Source organism: Fukomys damarensis, unplaced genomic scaffold, assembly GCF_012274545.1.
Source record: "Fukomys damarensis isolate Sample0158 unplaced genomic scaffold, DMR_v1.0_HiC HiC_scaffold_24, whole genome shotgun sequence".
Taxonomy (NCBI): domain Eukaryota; kingdom Metazoa; phylum Chordata; class Mammalia; order Rodentia; family Bathyergidae; genus Fukomys; species Fukomys damarensis.
Genome location: NW_022900936.1, coordinates 63,549,906 through 63,569,108, shown reverse-complemented (window position 1 = coordinate 63,569,108; position 19,203 = coordinate 63,549,906). Strand labels below are relative to the sequence as shown.

Genomic DNA, 19,203 nt, shown 5'->3' with positions numbered 1-19,203 from the left:
AAAAAATGAGAATCAAGACTTGCCATGTAAAGGTACATGATCCCAACAATGAATGTAACTGTACTGTATCCCTAAATGTACCAATAAACTCAAAAAAAAAAAAAAAAAAACGATTGAAAACTGAAGTAGAAGTGGTTTAGCATATTGGTCATACAAGATCATCTCTTAATGGAAGAAATCCCCCATTCGCCTTTTAGATGGAAATACCCTGTAGTCTCAGTAGAAGCTGGGTGTCCTGACTGCAAACCCAGTGCCAGGGAACAAGGGGAAGGACTAGCTAGGAGGCTGGTTACGAAGGGGCCGAGGCCTAAGGACAGCAGTACTGGGAATGAACAAAAAGGAACAGTCTCAAAGATGGTGTGCAGAAGTCAGTGGGGTCCTGTGACAAACTAGACAGATGCTAAAGGAAAAAAGGGGGACCAATTCAGAGGTGCGCTGGAGGGACTGCCAAAATCTGGGTCCCATGGTGAACTTCACACACCAGGAGAGCACCATTATCTTTCCACGTTATTGGAAAGAAAATTATAGAGAGCTCCTGTATTACATGTTAGCTATTACATTACATATAATATATATTATATTATATATATGTTTCTGAAAGACCCCTATTTCCTACTACTACAAGTTGAAGATCGATTTTGAACCCAGACACTAGCAGAAATCATAGCTAGATAGACAGACAGAGACGGAGACGGAGATACACTGTACAGGAACAGCTGACCAGATAGTAGAGAACTTACTTTTCAATCTCCTGCTCTCTGAAGGCCCATTCTTTCCTCTCCATTGCGTCCATCATCTTCCTCCTCTTCTCAAACTGGGAGCCGTCACTCAGAGGGGGCAGAGTGGCTTCCCAGGCACGCTTTTCCCGGGCTCGTTCTATCATCTCCACCTCAGCCAATCCTGCTGGGAGACCTCGGCCTAGAGGATGAAATGTCACGCCTTAGGGACAAATGGCCAGCCCATGTACCGCCAGTCAGGTCCCATCTGCTTCCCTAACTTTCAAGGGCTGTGACACGACACAGTGACACTACAAGACATCCTTCAGACGCATCTCACACGGGCGAGGTCCGTGCCCTGCGCTGCCTCTTGCTGGTACCTGGCCCTTCAGATGTCACCTGCATGTCAGATACTACAAAGTGTGGGAGGGATATCAGTGAGCTGAATGATCAGACCTTGCAATGTCCCCTACTGGACAAATCTGTATTTTGAAATGCAAAGAATAGCAAACATCCAGGTATGTATCGGGGGAGAGTTTAGGGGATTTATTGGACAAAGGTAAAAAGCAGATTTGTTTTATGGCTGTTGTTTTTTGGTACTGGGGATCAAACTCAGGCCTTTGCATTTGCGAGGCAGGCAGTGGCACCACTGAGCCAAACCCCCAGCCCAGATTTAAATAAAAGAAAATGAAGGAATAGTCATTGTCTGAGAACTGATCATACTGCAATTTGTCCCCCACAATGAAGGCTCAATTTAGGGCTTCTCTCCCTTCCAAGTGTGAGTTCAAGGACATCATGGCCCCCAAGTCAGGCAGGCGGTTGGGCCACTGGCTCTGTCTCCTGACCTGCTTATAGGTGCTGCCTGAGACGTGACTCTTCTTACAGCTCACTCGGAGGGCCACACCTCTGAACACGGCCTTGACGTACTGTCCCATCCCCTGGACCAAGGGTCAGTAAAGCAAATGGGGCCAGAACAAACCTCCCATTTGATCACTGAGCCGCAACACAACAATCTTTATTTTCATTTTAAAAGAATTATATGGGAAAGTACAAATAAGCTATATTTCTACTACATAATAATAAGCTACTTCTAAAATTTTTTGAATTTTAATCTTTTAAAATTCAAATCTTTTGCTATATTTATACTTAAAAAAAATAATATATGGATTAACTATCTTGCTTTTAAAATAGGAACATCAGAAAAAAAAGCTAAAGTTCTACTACCCTCTCTTTCTGACCACCATCCCAGAAACAATCACAATGGGCATCTAATGGGAATACTATCAATTCATACATATGTACATATATAGTATATATATGCAAAATCATGTATATACATATTCACGTAAATGTATATAATTTTGTGAATTTGGGGTTTTTTAGTAACTAAAAAATTAAAAGTATGAAAATAAAATCACAAATACTCAGATTTAACAATTGCAGACATATTTTGTCATTTACACTTTACGTTTTTTTTAATTGAGTTTATTGGTACATTTTAGGTATACAGTGCAGTTACATTCATCATTGGGATCTAGTACCTTTACATGACAGGTCTTGGTTCTCATTTTTTCCCCTTGTCCCTGCCCTTCCTTCTACACTTTACCTTTTTTAACACAAGAAATTAAAACATTGAAAAGAAAGTTTAAATCCCGGTGTGATAGTGCACTCAGGAGGCTGAGGCAGGAGGATCTCCTCAAGTTCAAGTTCAGCCTGGGCTACATAGTGAAGCCAGACAACTACAGAGTAAGATCGTTTCTCAAAAAAAAAAAAATGAATTAATTAAAAAAAAGAAAGTTTATGTTCCTTTGAACCATACTGAAACCTACTGCCTTCTTCCCTCTCCCAAACTAAAACATAAAAAAGGAATTTGGGGCTCTTCCATTCAGTCTTAACATGTTATATACAGATTTATGTATTCACAATTTATAATAATAAAACATGCATTTCTTAAGCACTAAAAATATGTCAAGCACTCCTCTAATTTATGTAAACCTTCAACATATTGGTATCACATAAATAAAATTGTTACTATTTTACAAAGTAAGAGACTCAGGGCTAAGAGGTGGAATAAGGCTTGCACAAAATCCCAGCTGGTAAAAGATGGAAATCGGGGTCTGAACATGTCAGCCCAAGCTCTGGTCTAATGCACTGCAGTGAACTCCTCTGATAAAAACAAACATCAACTAGAAACCAGACTCAGTTCAGATGTGGGCCATAAATGAACTGTATAAAACAAAAAACAATATTATTTTTACTTCTATTTGTAAACACAGCATTGTACTATATGCGTCCTTCTGAAAGTTGCTCCGTTTTGGGGAGGGGACCGAACTGATTCGGAGAGCCCGGGCTCTGTTACATTGTCAGCTGTCTTCTCAGGTGGTCAATACTGATTTTTTGAGTACAGAGAATGTTGCAACAAACAGCCCTGGACTGGTCTGGTGGTGCCCATATGTGAGTTTCTCTAGGATTCTTAGTTGAGTAAGTGCTAGAGTCTGGCGGCTAGAGCACAAAATATGATCACTGTTAATTCTGGATTCTGCCAAATTTACGCTCAGGAAGTGTATTTTCACTCGGGCCTTCTGCGAGCACCCAATGTTTCCTCCCGGTCCGTGCTTCCTCACTCCCTCCCACGTTGCTTCTGCCTCATCTCAACTGCATTTGAAGTCCTTACAGATATTTAATACCTCATAAATTACGTAGCTTTCACTGAAGATGGAGTTTGTGGGAGTTTCGTTGTCTTTGTGATTTTGGTATAATTTGGGGAAAGAAGAAGAAAAATTTACACAGGAATAGAAACACTGGAAGTAGGAATTCCGATGACTTCCTTGAAGGCATTATTTATTTGGGGAAGAAATCATATCTATTCAAGCACAAGTTTTCCCATTCACAAACACAGTGTATTTCTGTTTTAATCAAATCTTTATGTTCTTAAAGAACAATAATCTTCTTTATAAATGCCTTGCATATGTGTTTATTGATTCCCTAGGTACTTTAATATTTATCAAAAACAAGAATGTGATTTTTTCCAATAATTTTGCTAATTAGATATTACTCATACAGGAAAATTACTGACTTAGCTGTGTTAACTTCATAAACAGCTACCTTGTGGAACTCTCTTCGAAGCTCTGATAATTTATTTCGTTAAGTTTTCTACATGAGCATGTTATCTGTAAATAAAGATTCTACTGCTCCTTTCTAACCTTCATAAATCGTATTTCTCTCTCCCCTTAATGCCCTTACTTGGCGTTTCTCAACACTTGTGCAGTTGCCAGATGGGGAAGACCGTGTTTACTTTAAGGCCAGCCCCACACAGCCACACCCTGCGGCCCATCCGCGTGACTGCCACATGCCAGAGACACCTACCTCCTCAAACGCATACTTCCTACTCTCCTAGATGAAGAGGGATCACAGCTCAGCATGAATGAGGGCGAGGATCTGCTCTCTACTTTCAAACAAGACGAGTGAGTAGTGGATCCTGTCTTTCTGTTCTTTAAGGCTAAGGCTTTAGAGTTCCACCTGGGGGTTTCGGTTCACTGAAGGTCATTGTAGATATTGTGTATCATGTTTCTTAAATTTCTTTCTGCTCCTTCTTTATTTCAGGTTTGTATCATGAATGGATATTGAATATCATCAAATATATTTTCTGTATCTATGAAGCATTTTTGCTATATTTTCTGAAAAAGTGGTAAACTACAGGACCATGGATTTAGTTCAGTGGTTCTGCCATCTGCCTCAAAAGCACAAGGAGCCGAGTTCGAGTCCCCGATACCAGAAAAAAAAGGTAAATTTAATTAACCCACTTGGTTATGATATCATCCTTTCAAAATATAGCAGAATTTGATAGCTGGTTTCTTATTTAAAATTATTGCATATTTCTTCACGTGTAAGACTGTCCTACAAGTTTCCTTTTTAGTACTGCCCTTATATAGTTTTCAAATAAAATCCATACTAGCTGCATAAAATGAATAAATTAACCTTTTCTTCTCACTTAGCTGAAAGAATTTGCAAAAAATGGAGTTTACATGTTTCTTGAAGGAGTGGTAAGCTTATTTTTAAACCTACTTAGGCCTAGTTGGTACTCTCAAAAATATTTTCTTTTTACCAAATAATCTTTATAGTTACTCTTCTATTCTTGAAACCAATTTCATCACTATATTTTCTTTAAAAATGGTGTAATTTATCTAAGTTTTTCAATGTAGGGCAAAAGATATTCCTAGCATTTTCTTCAATTTTTTACACTGTTTACTCTGTGGTTATAGCTCTCTTTCCAACCTAATAGTCTTTATTTGCATCTTCCTTTTCTTGACCCTGCCTTTCTACAAAAGGCTCGATATATTATAAATCTTTATTCAAAAATGAACTTTACAGTCCTAATGACTCATTTCTTTTGTTTTTTAAAGTTTTATATTATTAATCTCTGATTTTAACATTTTTTTTCACTTAAAAAGTGAGGATTAAAAGTTAAAAATGTAAAGCACTTGCCAGTTCTTAGCAGATAGCAAACTCCATTTTTGTGCTTACTGTCATCTTTTTTCACTGTCGTTATTTCTCACTTACCTTTATGTAAACATTTTTGATGCAGGCAGTGTGCAAAGAAAGATACAAAAATGAGGATCCTGCAGAGCCGTCACCCAGATCAAGGAAGAGAACATTAGCAGGGCATCATGATGCCCTTCAGACTCTCCTCCCAGTCTCTGTCTGCCCCAGCAGATCCGTTCTCATGCTTAACAAATTAATTCAGTTCCAATTGGCTTGGTTTTATGCACGTGGAAGTGCAATGTAGGTGCCCTTTTCTATTTGAGCTTCTTTTGTTTAGCACCATATTTGTAAGATTCACCTGGTGGTTACATATTGCATTTTCATGACTATATAGTTGTCCACTGTGTAAATCTACTATATATGTACCCTTTATCCAGTCTATGGTTGTTGGACATTTAGGGTATTTTCAGTTTGGCATTATCACACATGGTGCCACCACAAACATTTTTGTACATATCTTTTGGTGAACACACAAGCATTTTGGTTAGTACAATTATGCATTCATTTTTCTTTGGTATTTAGCTAGGAATAAAATTTCTGGGTTGTAGATATAAGTACATTACGTAAGTAAATTATTTAATTTTTATATTATCCGATGATACAGATACTTTTTTTTTTGTTATTTTATTTTTTTTATTTTTTTTTTATTGAGTTTATTGGTACATTTAGGGATACAGTACAGTTACATTCATTGTTGGGATCATGTACCTTTACATGGCAAGTCTTGATTCTCATTTTTTTCCCCTTACCTCTGCCCTCCCTTCATCTCCTCTTCATTCCTTAATAATAGGGTGCTGGTGAAAAAAATGCTAGGTTTGAAATTATCTTCCCACCAGTTCCTTAAAAATTACACTACAAAATAGCAATTTTTTTTCTTTGTGAATAATCTGCACTTTCTCTCTAATGCTTTCATTTTCATGCTTTGTTGCTGTTCCTTTTCTTGGTAGGTTTGAATTTTTTAAAGTTTATCATATTTCATACTCAATGGAATTTTTTCTTTATGAGATCTTATGCCTTTCTTCAGTTTTGGGAAATCATTCGCCATTATCTTTTCTTGCATTGCTTCTCTACCACTCCTTCTACTCTCAAGTTCCAGAGTTTATAATTCTCTTCTCATAACTCTTCATTTATTTTGTTCTACCTCTTTACATTACCCGCTGGAATTCTCCACTTTTGCACGTAACTGTTGACCATTTGTATGTTTCTTTTTGAGAAATGCTGGCTCTGGTTCTTTGCTCATTGTTAATAGGGTTTTATTTGTTACTGAGTAGGTTGAATTCCTTGTGTATTTTGGATATTCGCAATTTATCCAACGTGTGACTTGTAAATATTTTCTCCCAACCTGGGAGTTATCTCTTTTCCCGGTAAACAAGAGTTGCCCGTATGTGCGTCATCTCCAAGAGCTGGGAAACGTGCATGGCTATTAGTACTGACACCGCAAATATTCAGGAAAATCACTGACTCACCCCACGTCAGAGTGGCCAGGGTCAGGAGCTCGGGAAGAGTGTTCTGACATACTACATACTCTGGAGAATACGGATCAGTCTGAACATCAGCGTCCCGATAATCAGTCTGAGTAGCCACGGTAGACTTTGAAGGAATGGGTGGGCACTTAGAAGAAGCAGGAGGAAAAGCATAGGGTTCCATCCTAAAAGGGGAAAAGTAGTTAAAAAGTTGAAACTTGGTGTGACCACTTAAAATATTACATGCTCATGTAGAACAAATCCGGGAGCTTCTTAAAGCCTGTTCCCCCTTTACATGCTGATAGGCGGAGATATGAATCCAGTGTAACCAGGACTGTGCCCCAGATCTCAACAGAATGACCTTATTATTCTCACTTCGGCCAAGGAACTGAGTGGGAATAAATACCATATTCTACTCCCAAAAGGGCCTATGTATCTGTGCTTCTTTAGACAAGGTATAGAGGTTGGAGGGCCCTGGATAGCACTTCTGGCCCTATTCAGAATTATGACATTCCCTGGTTTCTCCTCTACGTTGAGTTGCACATCAAATATTAGTTATGGAATGCAGGCAGAGGAAAGAGGGGAGATGTTTTCTGTGAAGGAAGGAGGCAAGCAAACAGGCTAGCCTGCCTCCTATCTCTGCGTAGATGACTTAACAATTAATACGGAGATAACTCGGTTAACATGTAGGACAATTACCTTGTCCCTCATACAGAAATCAATACCAGGTCATTAAAAAGTATCAACGTAAGAGTTAGACTACAAAAGCACTAATAGAAAGCCTACGTAAGGTTTTCATTTGTATTTTGTTCTGTTTCGGTTTGCGTGGGGTTGGGCTGGGTTAAACTCAGGGCCTTCCTGTTGAGCCATAGTCTCAGCTCTCGCCATGTCTCAAAGTTGCCCAGGCTGGGCTCCAGCTTGTGATCCTCCAGCCTCAACCCATCAGAGTGCTGGGATTACACAGTGTGCCGGCACACCTGGCTTTAAGTGTTTACATCGTCCCCTAGTACAGGCCTTTTAAAGTGTGGCTTGAAAGCTAGAAACTAGAAGAAATGATCAACAGAAGGTAAGTCTACCTCAAAATATCACAAACCATTTAAAAAAGTGGATGACAAACTTGGAAATAGACTTTTGCAATGAATATGATAATAAAATAGCCTTTCTATAGTAAAAAATACCTTTGTAAATCAATAAGAAAACTTACTACTACACAAAAAGTGGATAGAGGACAATCAAAAAGCAAAAGGTAAAAATTCTAGCAAACATACAAAAAGATGGTGAATATAACTCATAATCAAAGAAAATTTAAACAGAAAGATATTATTTTACACTTTCATTTAAACGATGGAAAGCATTGATGAAGTTGTGAGAAATCAGGCATTATCACTATTGATGGAAATACAACCAGCTTAATAGATATAAAACCTTTAAATACCATTAGCCCTTGCATTATACTCCTGAGAATTTCCTCTAGGAAATGATTGGACAGTGTGAAATATCACATATGAATGCATGTTCACAGAGTCTCATATACAAGTAAATTAGAAATTTAAACTGTCACAAGCAATAGAAGAATAGTTAAAAGTATGACACACCCATAAGGGAATTTATGTGACTATGTAGAGGAATAATGTAATCTGTATTTATGAACACTCAAATATGCCCATAATTCAATGTTGCAGAATTTATTTACTGCTTTCTAAATTTTTTTATCATGTGTGTATTAAGAAAGAAAATCAATATAGCCACTTTCATTTTTTTAGAATAACAAAAAATATCTTACTAAAACATAAAATTTACAGAAGTTTCCAAACAAGCCATACAAAATGGTCACAAGCTTTTGTTGAAGTGGGGAATCTACACTTGACAGCAAAGTCACAATGTTATTAGCGAGGGCTGTGATGTTTGTTGACGTTCCCATTTTGGTTCAAACAATCAGCTTGTCCATCTGTAGCATTTAAACAGTTAGAATTGGCTAGAGAGCATATTCTAGAGAACTGGTTAGCTGCTTTTTAACCAATGCAATTAGATCGCCATAAAAGGGGGGAAAGGTGCCCATAAAATTTTGAAACATCTTTTCCCCTCAAAAAAATAGAGAACACCCAAACTCTTGCAGCTAACCCTGACAACTACCTTCATCCACAGTGCTTTATACTGAAGCCATGATGGGGGAACATTTTTTCAGATTTTTTAGATTTTTTTTTTCCTATATGGTAGAAGAACTGGTTTAATTACACTGATAATAACTAACTAACAAGAAGAGCCAGGGACTGGAGGTACAGCTCAATGGTAGAGCATTTATCTGGCCCTGGGCTGGATTCCCAGCACTAAGGGAGAAAGGATAAAGGGGGGGAAAAAAAAAAAAGATATGTTTCTGCTCTAAAAAATAAGGCAAGGGGAGGTACTTATTTATCAGCACAGCATATTCAACAGCTTAACTCTAAGGAAAATGCACTTCAAGTCAGTTAGAAGGAAGTATTCGTGCGGAGGGTCAATCTGTGATGGAAAAAGCACTTTGAATTATTTTTAATGTTGAACTCTCGCTGGTGTTGAAATCACTTTTCAAGCAATTCTTCTGAATTTCCAACACATGTAGGCAACATAGGTATTCATAGCTTCGTATGTTTTCAGCAGAAATTATTTTACAGTAAAATTTTATTTGAAGCCAGTGCCATGATGCACACCTGTAATGCCAACATTCAGGGAGGCTGAGACAGGAGGGTCACAAGATGGAGCCCAGTCAGGGCAACTCAGTGATTTTGCAAGACCAAAATAAAAATAAAGGGTGAGAGATTGGGATGTAGCTCCCGGTAAAGGCGCAGGTTTGAATCCCCAATACTAAAACAAACAAACTAACTAAATACTAGTTTAGAAAATAACTTCAGATCAGCTCTATATCATCCAAATTACATGGAAGTTTATTATATTATTATTTTGCAGGGGGGGGTGGTTGAGACAGTGTCTCACTATTTAGTTGAGACTGACCTGGAACTCGCTATGTAGCCCAGGCCGGTCTCAAACTCACAGTGATCCTCCTGCCTCAGCCTCCTGAGTGCTGGGATTACAGGCGTGTGCCACCACACCTGGCTCAGTTTATTATATTATTATACTGTTAGCTTTAATCAAAAGAATAAATTGTTTTTGCAAAGTAAATCCTTATTCAAACTATCTAATCCAATGTACTTTTATTATGATTAGGCCCAGTACATTCTTCTGATAAGTTTTCCTGGCGGCTTGGTATCTTTTTATTTTTCCCTCTCTCATTGAGTTTATTGGTACATTTTAGGAATACAGTACAGTTACATTCATCATTGGGATCTTGTACCTTTACATGACAGGTCTTGGTTCTCATTTTTTCCCCTTGTCCCTGCCCTTTTACCCCTCCTCCCTCCCCCTTTACAAACACTTCATTTCCATTTTTTCATATTTTTTCCTTTTCCCTTATTACCTTTCCCCTACCCTTCCCACTTTTCCTACACCTTTATCCCTTTTCTTCCTATTTCACATTGTCAACTATCGCATTAGGATCTTATGTACTATTATAGTTTATTCACACCAGAGAAACTATTCAGTATTTACACGTGTGACTTATTTATTTCACTTAGGAGTATATCCTCAATATGTATCCATTTTCCTATGGATGAATCTAATTTCTCATTCTTTATGGCTGAGTAGTATTCCATTTTATAGAAAAACCACATCTTCTTTATCCAGTCTCCAACTTAAGGGCAAATGGGCTGTTTCAAGTTTTAGCTATTACAAACTGTGCTGCTATAAACATAGGGCTTGGTATCTTTTTAGGAAGGTCCAAGAAAAGGATGCAAAAGAGGACATAGCACCTACTGTAACTTAATCCACAATGTCCTATGACTCTTTACTTTCTCCAGCCTACCCTTTTTTCTCCATTTCAGATGGCTTTAGAGAAGAATAAAATATGAATGAGAAGGAGCAATGACTCCTTCTCCCCCTCCTCCCCAAGTTTCATCCGGACTGAGGCCCAGGAAACTGCACCTCTGCTGGGGTTTGGCTCGACCCCTGCTGTGTCTCGGCTGTGTCACCCTGTGGATATGCGCTCTGGCCTGGGAGTCCTGACCGAGGCCACGGCACCTCTGTTCCCTCCCCCTGCACAGTGCAGGCACCAGGAGCCCACCCCAGCGCCACGCACCACTCCCACTGTCTTCCTCCATTTTCCTGCTTCCCAGACCCAGCGAATAATATTGTTATTATAAATTCGCTGCATGTTTTTAAGTATGAACTTTTTATTCTCAATCCCAAGATGTTTGCACAGAATCCAGATACGCCAGCCGTGAAGAGGCTGTGGATGGAGGAAACCAGCTGCTAACACGAGGTGGGGATTCCTTACTGCTCAGAACCTCTAGTTGCCAGAACTCTAGTCGATGTCATTCGAAAAAACTGCTCCATTCTTTAAACATTTCTAAGAGAGACAGAGACTATCTAGGATGTCAAATGCCATGGCTTAAGCCTGGGAGAAAAATCTTTATCCCTTATGTCCCATTACTTAGGAAGGAAAAACAGAAGGAGGGACAGTGTTAATCACAGCAAGCCTTGAGCTCACTATCATTAGTGAGACCATATGTAAAAACCCTGGTGTCTACGACCTCCAAATTCCATGATGCAGTGAGTCTGCTTTTAAAGAACTACAACCTATCTGACAGCTCCTCCCTGGCTCACAGGAAGCTTTTCTAGAATATAAGTCTGCAGCTGTCCCTGGCAAACTGGCACCTCACGGAGCTGCTCCGTCTGGGAAGAAAGGGGCGTCTGTTCTCCATCTCACAGTCTTAAAAATTCATGGAAGAAGTGGGATCATAACTGGCATTTATTTTGAGGGTTACAGACATTCAGTAACATACGTCCAGGTCACATGGTGTCCTATATGGTTAGGAATAACAGTTTCCTTTAAATGTATGCTTGAAACCCAGCCCAAAACACATTTCTTCGCAGAACTTGAGACCTTTAAAAAAGTCTTTTCCTCATCATTCCATGACTCCTTGAAGTTTTTTTCCTCCTATCAAAGTACAGTATCAAGTTATATTAACACAAAAAGAATATAGCAAAAACTAGATTTTTTTCAAGAAATGCTGTGCTGCCCTAAAATTAAAGATAGTTGTCCCAGAGCAGCCCTGGCACCGTTTGTCCCTCTCGCCACTCTTCCTTCCTTTGTGTAGTAGAACCCACGTTCCGTTCATCTTCGTGTACCACACTGCCTTGTATAAGTCAGACGATTACTAGCTCATAAAATTCTAGCATCCTCAGAACAGGTCATGACTGTTTAGTTTTTCCAGTAAAAGTCTGAAGAGCTGACATCAAATAGAGTGTGCTTCAGGGAAGGAAAGAGGGCACTGGAAGCATTTTCCAACTTTTTTCTTAGCCACAACTGCCATGGTCTGAACATGTGTCCCTTCTGAAATTCATAGTGAAGCTTTGCCCCATTTTAGTGGCGCCTTCATGGGGAGCGATACGCCCTCACGAATGGATTGGTGTTTTACAAAAGATCGGAAGGTCACCAGTAGGCCTCTTTTGCCTTTCTCCCGTGTGAGAACATAGTATTCATCCCTTCAGCCAGGCGAGGACATGCCAAGAAGCCCTCCCCAGACCCCGAGTCCCAGTGCTTCGATGTAGGACTTCCTAGCCTCCAGAACTGTGAGACGTGAACATTTATCATTTTGTTATAGCAGCACAGACTAAAACAATTTATACTAAGAAACACACAAGGGCCGGGGATTTAGCTCAGTGGTTCCGCCGCCTGCCTGGCAAGCACAAGGACCTGAGTTCGATCCCTATGTACAAAAAAAACAAAACAGAACAAACAAACAGAAACATACAAATGTCCTGTGCATTAGCAATACTCAAATTTTAGTATTACTGAAGGGAGACGGGAGGTTCTTGTTTACCTTCTAACGCTTTGTGGTCCACAGTTTGAAAATACAGATTTAAAGACTTATCTTCTGAAAGCAAAGCAAGTAATAAATTGTAAAAAGAGTATTGAAACAATAGCCACTTACTTGGCTGCTGCAAAAAGAACATTGAGTGGCATCTGTTGAACAAATGGCAGGAAAGGCCTGGGAGGAAAAGAAAACATACATGTGTCAGAGTTTTGCACTGGTGTACGCGAAGCTTTCTTCTAAATTTAATATTTATTCCTTAAAATCAATGAGCTTAAGTATGCTGTATACTAATACTCAGATCTTTATATATACACAAAACCATTGGTGGAAGTTCTTGTTTAAAATGCAAATTCTTGGGCAAGGGATTTAGCTCAGCAGTTTGGTGGCCTGCCTTGCAAGCGCAAGGACCCGAGTTTAATCCCCGGTACCAAAAATAAATAAATAAAAAAATAAATAAAATAAAATGCAAATTCTTGCCAGGCATGGTAGCGCATGCCTGTAATCCCAGCACTTGGGAGGCTGAGGCAGGAGGATCACTGTGAGTTCGAGACCAGTGTGGCTACATAGTGAGCTCCAGGTCAGTCTCAACTACATATGAGACCCTGTCTCAAAAACAAAACAAAAATTAAAAAATAAAATGCAAATTCTTAGGCCTGGTCCAGGAGATTTGGAAGATGCATGGTGGAGACAATGAATCTTCTTGATAAGCACACCAGTACCTTCTCTGCAGATGGCAGACAAGACACACTTTCAGAAACTGCTCTATTATCATTAGTTAATTAATGAATTAATTTGGTACCAGGAATCAGACTCAGGACCTTGTGCTTGCCAGGAAGTTCTGGTGCCACTGAGCTGAATCCCCAGCCCTGATTTTTTTTTTCATTTTCAGTACCAGGGATCGAACTCAGGACCTTGCTCTTTTGAGGCAGGTGTGGTGCCACTGAGCTACATCCTCGACCCAGAGGAACTGCTCTAAAGAGGCTTCTGCTGGCCATTAGTTAGTTCCCAGCAACACCTCAAGTTCCCGGAGACATTTTGAAATTCCCAGTGGTTGAGTTTAAAGCTTCCCCTCAAGAGCTTAGAAATGTAGTACGCTGTAGTTAAGAATTTAACATTTTTCTGAAAAAGTCAGCATCAAAAAATTCCATAAGGTGGTGACTCATAAATAGTAATGTGTATTAGAAAGTTACTTTCTCAAGGAAGCTTATGCAGATGTGGGGTCAAGACTTTTTCTAACCAACGTAAAACTCATAGGAAAACTTTAACTTGATTTGGATATAAGATTGCCAGATGCATATTAGTCACAAATGAAATAAAGTGAATCTTTTGATGTGTTGGCTTTGGCAACATTCATACAAAGCAACCAAATATTGCCCATCTGAACAGTTTTTAACAATCTTCCCTGCTCTGTGTTTTTGTGACATCTTTTCTATGTGTCACCTCATTTGAGGGCCTTATTTTGTTGTCAGATATACATTCTTAGCTGTAATCAGTACTTCTAAAGTTAAGGCATGCTCAGTTGGAATCCTAGCTCTGCCACTTGCTAACTTACATGATTCTAAGCAATCTACTTTCCTTCCCAATTTCAGCTTCACTATTGGTAAAATAGGGAAAATATATATCCTCTAGAACATTTCTGTTGTATAGAGTAGACCACACATAAGTAAAGCACTTAAAATGGTGCCTGGGATACGGCATGCATTTCAAAATTATAGCTGTTATTGCTATTGCAGTTTTTTTTCCAAACAATATCAGCGCTCACATGCTCTCTAGTCATTACTGTCTACCTGTCAAAGTATTTATAGCGATTCTTTCCAGTGATTTCAGGGTCTTCATCAATTTTTTTAGGCATCTGAAAAGAAGTGTCAGTTCTAAAACAAAGCAGGAAAACATTATTAAAGCCTATTATTTCACATATAGTTTGTACTTAATATTTCTATGGGTGCGTAGGAGGAGACACATGGAGCACATCATATTAACAACAAAGTCTCCTACAGTCTCTGTCAGCTGGCCCACATCTTGGACAAGCTGAGATTACTTCCTGCAGGTCAAGCCATCAGGGCCCACCGCAGTAAGGGAAAAAGGGAAGGGAGGCGTGAGTAGATTTAGGAAACCCCACATACAAAAATGCCTACTTTTAACTGAAAGCACACGAGAATAGCAAAGTTTCAAAAGATAGTTTTTATGTCCAGGCTGGAAGATGTTATTATTTGTTAATATACTAAATAGGAAGTCATATGTAATTAAAAACAAAGGTTTCAAAAGACTTACTTTTGAAGGTGCTCTGGCTGTAAGCATTCAAAAAGTATTTTAGACACTAATAGAAAGGAGCAATTGTGATTTCTAAGGTGGATCAAAGAATAAAAAACTCAGTCACCCCTAGCATGGGTGGCAAATAACAACAAATGCCAGCATCTAAGGAGGTCTGGGGAAGGAGGAAGGGGGAGTAAAAATGATCGAGATGCAACACATTATGTTCCAATTCTCCAGGGTGAGTGTAATCATTATATATCACAAGCACACACTGATAAAAATAGTGTTTCTATTTACAAATTCAGGCACTGATATCTAGATAGGTAGAGAGATAGATGTATATAAATAGTAAATAGATCGATGGATAGATTACATTAACCTTTTGAGAACTTCTACCAACCAATAAATGTATAACCTTTGCTCCTTAATGAGGTTTGCTATTTAAAAAAAAAAGTGATGTAGACAGTGTTTGGCCCTGGTATAGCATTACAACTGTACATTTTCAAATCATTCAGAGTAAATAAATATAATATTTTAAAAATAAAAACACATTCATCAAAGACAAGACAGAAGTATTTTTAGGAGCTGGATCATCTGACACTTACGGGGCAAGCTGCCAGGGGGCTTTTTCCTGTCTCTCTGCATGTCCTTTCCATGTTCGGCTGATGAAGGTGGGGACTGGATCTGACTTGCTCCAGCACAGAGAATATCTTGGATAATGTACCAGGTTACTGAACATGGTTCTAAACCTGGGAACTTTCCTCTAAAGTTAGGAAAGGGAGGCAGGGAGGAAAAGGACGAAATTATATCATCAGACTTTCAAAAGCATTTAAACTATATTGCAAATCTTTTTCTTAAAAAGGCATGCAAGTGTACAGCAGAGAAGGGGGAATTATTGTCATATGGATAGAAAATCTCTAAAAGTATGCCAGAGAAACTGGTGACAATAACTTTTGGCGGGGGGTTGAGACAGGGTCTCACTATGTAGTTCAGACTGCTCTGGAACTCACTGTGTAGCCCAGGCCGGTCTCGGCCTCGAAGCGATCCTCCTGCGTCAGCCTCCCAAGTGCTGGGATTACAGGCTTGCACCACCACGCCTGGCAACAATAGCTATTTATGTGGCAGGGACTGTGGCTAAAATTATTTCATACTAATTATGCTTTCTTTCACATTACTTGAATGCTCTCAACAAAGGCATATATCATTTCCATTGAAATGAATTAGTTTGTGGGTCTTTTATTCACTATTAGTTAATTAACCCTCACAATTGGCCCCAAGATGCCTCTCCCCAGTAATCATAGCAAAGTTATTCCTGTGGAACCTGAAATCCAGCGGAGAGATACCGAGCAGCTGATCTGATTAATGCAGCTAGCTGTACTAGATAGTCCCAAGCCACTAGGATACCTTGGTAGACGATTAGACATACCAGTCTGCTTCGAGCCAGGGTGGCTTGTATATGTGCCTGTGTGTGGTCTTTCTCACTTGACACAATAAACAGCGGATCTGTAAAACAAACAATCAAGTACCATAAGGAGTAGGGCATATCTACCCTGAGGATAAGAATAATGGCAAAAACCATGTCATTTCTTAACTGGAAACCAAATCAGAAAGTTCAGGTACTATCTACTCTTCAGAAGCTGGTGGCCTTGTTGCTCTACCCTATGTATCAGTGAAAGCCTGCTAGATGAGTTTCTTTCTTGCAAATTCAAAGTCAGCTTATGGACTGGAATGCAAGCAGAAAGCCTAGCATGTTTTCAAACACAATACCTTAAATATGCTTTCTTCTTCCATAACAAAAGCTTTTCTCTGAGCTGGGTAGCTTCAAGAGGAAAGACCAGGTATATATGCGTCATGTCTGTTTGCAAGTGAAAGAAGCAATAAATTGAGGCACAATATTTCCCATATTTAGTGTACCGGGAAGATGCAAAAGGCTTGCTTTTGGGGAGGGGCATGGTAAGAAAATGTCATTCTGTAATAAGAAATAAATAATACCAACTATCTTCAGAATTCAGCTTTTAAGTTTTTTAAGTACTATATGTTGGTGATGGCCCTAAGTTCTCTCTCTGAAGGTCAACAGAAGAGTAACATACAGTAACATGTATCTGCATAATAAATGTATCCATAGTGATGAATAGTGTAACCATTAAAATCAATTTAACACTAAAGTCACAGGCAGTCAACTTATTTCTGGGGAAACAAATATCCTGACCAGCTAGTCTAGACAACTTGGTGACTTGTACTTCTCTATAGAAAGTGACAAACTGTCATTTGGATAATGTGAGTCAATTCCTAAAGCCTTGGTTATCTGACAAAAACAACTTATTGGATATAGTAATTTGATATACCCACCAAGGTTGAAAAGCTGCAAGTGGCTCAGGCTTTTCTTTCTTTCTTTTTCTTCTTTTTTTTTTTTTTTTTTCACTCAACAAATATTTATTGACTAGCTACTGTGTTCTAGGTGCTTGGGATATATACAGCAACAAAAAGATTTAAAAGAACCAACCCTGTCTTCATGGGACAGACAACAAGTAACAAATTAGAAATTGTATAATATGTTAGAGGGTGTATTTTAAAAAGAGGAGATAAAGGAAACTGGGTTGCAGTTTTAAATATTTGGGAGGCCACAATGAGGAAGGGACAGATAAGGAGACTTAAGGTGAAGGAGTTAGCTATAGGAATAACTGGAGGAAAAAGAACAGAATAAATGAAGCAGAGTAAGTATGAAAAGAAGATAAAAGATAAAAGGCCAGGAACCTAGACCACAGAGAGCTTTGCTGGGAAGGGTAAAAGAACTTCGAAAGGTGTTCATATTTATACCACTGACCCCTTAAACCCACCCAACCACAGTTCTGTCAGCTGAAACCCTGACCCGTGCTTATTTCTCACTTAAATTTTCAGCTAAGATCCATGAAGACTCCCTTCTGTACAGTCGGTGGTAATCTTGTGTTAAGAATCCCCTCCAACTCCTGAACTAGAAAGAGAAATCCATGCACATGTAGCTTTTTGTCAGACAGAAAGGAAACAAATGCACAGAAAGAAAACTAGAGCTGCCAGGTAAAAAATGTAGGATGCCTAGCTAAATATGAATTTCAAATAAGCAATTAACAATTCTTTAATGTAGGTATGTCCTAAATATTTCTTGGGGTGAAAATTTTTTACTAAAATTTTTATTTGTTCTTTATCTTAAGTTCCAATTTAACTGTGCACCCTTCATTTTTATTTGTTAAATCTGGCAGCCCTAACAGGTCAAAAGCACACACAGTCAAAAAAAAGAAAGCGTCGTAGCACCTTCCCTGTCAGAATTTTGCTTCTTGTTCATCAATAACTGCGAGACTGGCTCGTTTTACTGGAACAACCTAAACTTTCCTTCGGCCTATGCTAGGTAGATTTGTGTTCTTTCCAGGGGACATGAAAACATGCAGCAATCCTTTGGCAAAAAAGACACTCCCGGATAAAAGAAACAACAGGCATAGTAAATTATTTACTTGTCATACTGAAGATGTTTATGTTCATTCTCAAATAACATTTGAAAACAACCTGGTGATATGCTTACAGGAGTTTATGAGGCTTATTTCACAAGACGAAACCAAGAGCGAATAATGAAAACCAGTAGCCACCAATATGGAAGCAGCCATTATATGGTCCCTATGCAGAAAAGGGGCACTCACAGATTCCAATCCAGAGGAGATGCTGGGACTCTTCAGAGCTGAAAGTAGTGCATTACTCAGGTAGGAGCCAGAGGTTACAGAGGGCAGATATGGAAAAAATCATGCTCACCTGGTTGCAATTATTATAACAGTAAATTGAGTAAGTTAGCTAAGATTTACCGAGGACCTAGTATATGTGCCAGCAGTACAGCAGTCCAAGAAGCCTACGAAAATGCATAGAACAGACATTTAAGGTTCAGAAGAGAGAGAATACACATTGAAAATCCGGGCACTTAAAAACCGAGACCTTACTAGCCCTAAGGAACCAGCATGCCTAGTTTCTGAACAAAGTTTTGATAAATGAGAAAAAGTTAAAAAAAAAAAAACACAAAAAAAAACCACTCACTGAAAACAAACCTGAGATAAACTGGCACTTCTTCACCCAGAATGCTAAATTTGGAGTTGCCCAGAGAATATAAGCAGAAATTTTATGCATTTCATGCAGTTTGAACATGGAAACGCTAACGTGAATCTCCAAGTCCGTGACTCATTCCACACCCCTCCGGGCATTAAAACACCTGGACAGGCTTGAGGAAGACCGCTCCGGGCTGAGCAAGTTCCGAGGGAAGGCGCCCAGGTGAGGGGGCCCGGGCTCCAGGACGCCAGGCGCACCCGG

The 19,203-nt window shown here is 39.1% G+C and overlaps 1 protein-coding gene across 4 annotated transcripts in view; it reads right to left on the bottom strand.

Annotated features, from left to right (window-relative positions):
• Positions 1–19,203, bottom strand: part of Cfap91 (cilia and flagella associated protein 91) — a 61,885-nt gene that overhangs the window by 42,204 nt on the left and 478 nt on the right. For 2 of the 4 annotated variants that reach the window (XM_010630020.3, XM_010630019.3), the window contains exons 2-7: positions 16,307–16,383; positions 15,486–15,643; positions 14,415–14,498; positions 12,745–12,801; positions 6,725–6,906; positions 741–918 (exon numbers count right to left, since the gene is read on the bottom strand). In XM_010630020.3, the coding sequence (XP_010628322.1) occupies positions 741–918; positions 6,725–6,906; positions 12,745–12,801; positions 14,415–14,498; positions 15,486–15,643; positions 16,307–16,383 (736 nt within the window). Of the gene's footprint in view, positions 1–740; positions 919–6,724; positions 6,907–12,744; positions 12,802–14,414; positions 14,499–15,485; positions 15,644–16,306; positions 16,384–17,229; positions 17,280–18,944; positions 19,150–19,203 lie in introns of those variants that run through there. The other 2 variants (XM_010630021.3, XM_033768165.1) reach the window with 2 other exon arrangements.